Here is a 1,660-nt window from a genome sequence, read left to right as displayed (position 1 = left end):
CTTCCGTTCTTCCACCGACCCACATATGAACATGTGAACACACACACATATGTAAGTGCGTTTTATGATGTATATATATATATTTTTTTTTCTTTTACTTTTTTAACTTTTTTTTACTTTTTATTTTTTTTTACCTCTTTTATATATATCTTTTTTAACCTTTTTTTTATATATTTTTTTTTTACTTTTTATTTTTATTACATTTTATTTATCTTTTTTTTATTATTATTATTTTGTTTTTACCAAATTATATATAATTTTAGAAATAAAAGAAAAAATCCAATCGTGGACGTCCATGTACACCCGTAGTGAGCGACGAAGGCCCTGCTCAGTAGCAGCGGCGGAGCAGGTGGATCTTCTCATGCTCAAGGGCCTCCAGCAGCGCGCCCAGGCCCTGCCGCTCTCTCGGGCTCACCTCCTGGCTCCTGAAGAACCAGCGCTTCACCAGCTGCGGCATCTGCTGCTTCCCGCCGAATACGAACAGCATCAGCTTGCCCACGGCATACGCGTCGGAGAGGCTGCCGCACGGGCCCGCCCTCTCGCTCCCGCAGATCTCGGGGGCGTAGGGCAGGCGCGGGTTCCACTGGATCCCCAGCCTCGGCAGCGTCCCGGCCACCATGGTCAGACCGAAGTCAATGACGGTGACCCGGGCTCCCCACGCGCCCATCCGCACGCACACGTTGGCTGGCTTGATGTCGTTGTGAGCGAGGCCGTGCTTGTGCATGCTTTGCACGATGTTGCACACCTGCCTCACAACAGACATCCTTTGCTCCGTGTGCAGGCGGCCGACCACGTGGGCGTCGAGGGTGTGGCCGGCGTACCTGGTGACCAGGCACATCCTCTCCGGACACACGCCCACGAGGCACTGGAACCCGTCGTATTCGGCCAGCAACATCATTGCCTTCGCTTCGACGATGAAGGTGCGGAAATTCTCGAGGCTCTGGGCCTGTTTCACGACCAGCTCCTTCTTAAGGTTCAGGAAGGTGGTGCCGTAGCCGCCCTTGCCCAGTTTCTTGGGCGCAATGCCCATGCAGCTGCGGAGTTACTTAGCACACAGGATTGGCACGTGGAAGTCCGTGCAGAATCGTCTGAACACTTCGATTTCCATTTGAAGCAGCCTCCGCAAGACCGAAATGTTTCTGAATTCAATCGAAAACAGAAACTGCATGCAGTTTTCGAACCTCGTGGATAAACTTTTCGGACCAATCACATGTCTCTTGTGCTGGTTGGCCATTGTCTCCACGTGGCTCTTTTCCCTCTCTTCACAATTCTGCTTCACCTTCTTCGGCTGGGGCTCCGTGCTTCCGTCTTCCCGGTCGCGCTTGCTGGGACGCACTTGCTTAGGAGAGGAAAGAGCGACCTGCTCTTCACTGCTCGCTTTTGCGTCTCTCTGGATGCCCAAAGAATCGTCGAATTCCTTTGATTTGCTGCTCATGTCTGCGTCGACTATTTGGATCCCTGCTGATGCCATGAGACCGAGGAAATCGGATTCGAAAGCCATGCTGCTTGGCGGAATCCACGGAGCAAGGCTGCAACACGTCCGATCTCTAGCTGTGCTCGAGGCTGAATGAGGGCCACTGACTGTGGCGTCACTGAAGTACCTAGCAAGTAACGAGGTTAAGTGGATCCAGAAACCGGTTTTATCCGAATTCTGTTCGCC

At 51.4% G+C, this 1,660-nt stretch overlaps 1 protein-coding gene across 1 annotated transcript; it reads right to left on the bottom strand.

The window, feature by feature from the left end:
- Window positions 1-328: 328 nt before the first annotated feature.
- LOC119594808 (casein kinase 1-like protein 8) lies at window positions 329-1,030 on the bottom strand. Its single transcript, XM_037943898.1, has one exon. The coding sequence runs from the start codon at window positions 1,028-1,030 to the stop codon at window positions 329-331; it is 702 nt and encodes a 233-aa protein (XP_037799826.1).
- Window positions 1,031-1,660: the final 630 nt, after the last annotated feature.

This window comes from Penaeus monodon, chromosome 34 (genome assembly GCF_015228065.2).
Source record: "Penaeus monodon isolate SGIC_2016 chromosome 34, NSTDA_Pmon_1, whole genome shotgun sequence".
Classification (NCBI taxonomy): Eukaryota; Metazoa; Arthropoda; class Malacostraca; order Decapoda; family Penaeidae; genus Penaeus; species Penaeus monodon.
This window is presented reverse-complemented; position numbering and strand designations above follow the sequence as displayed.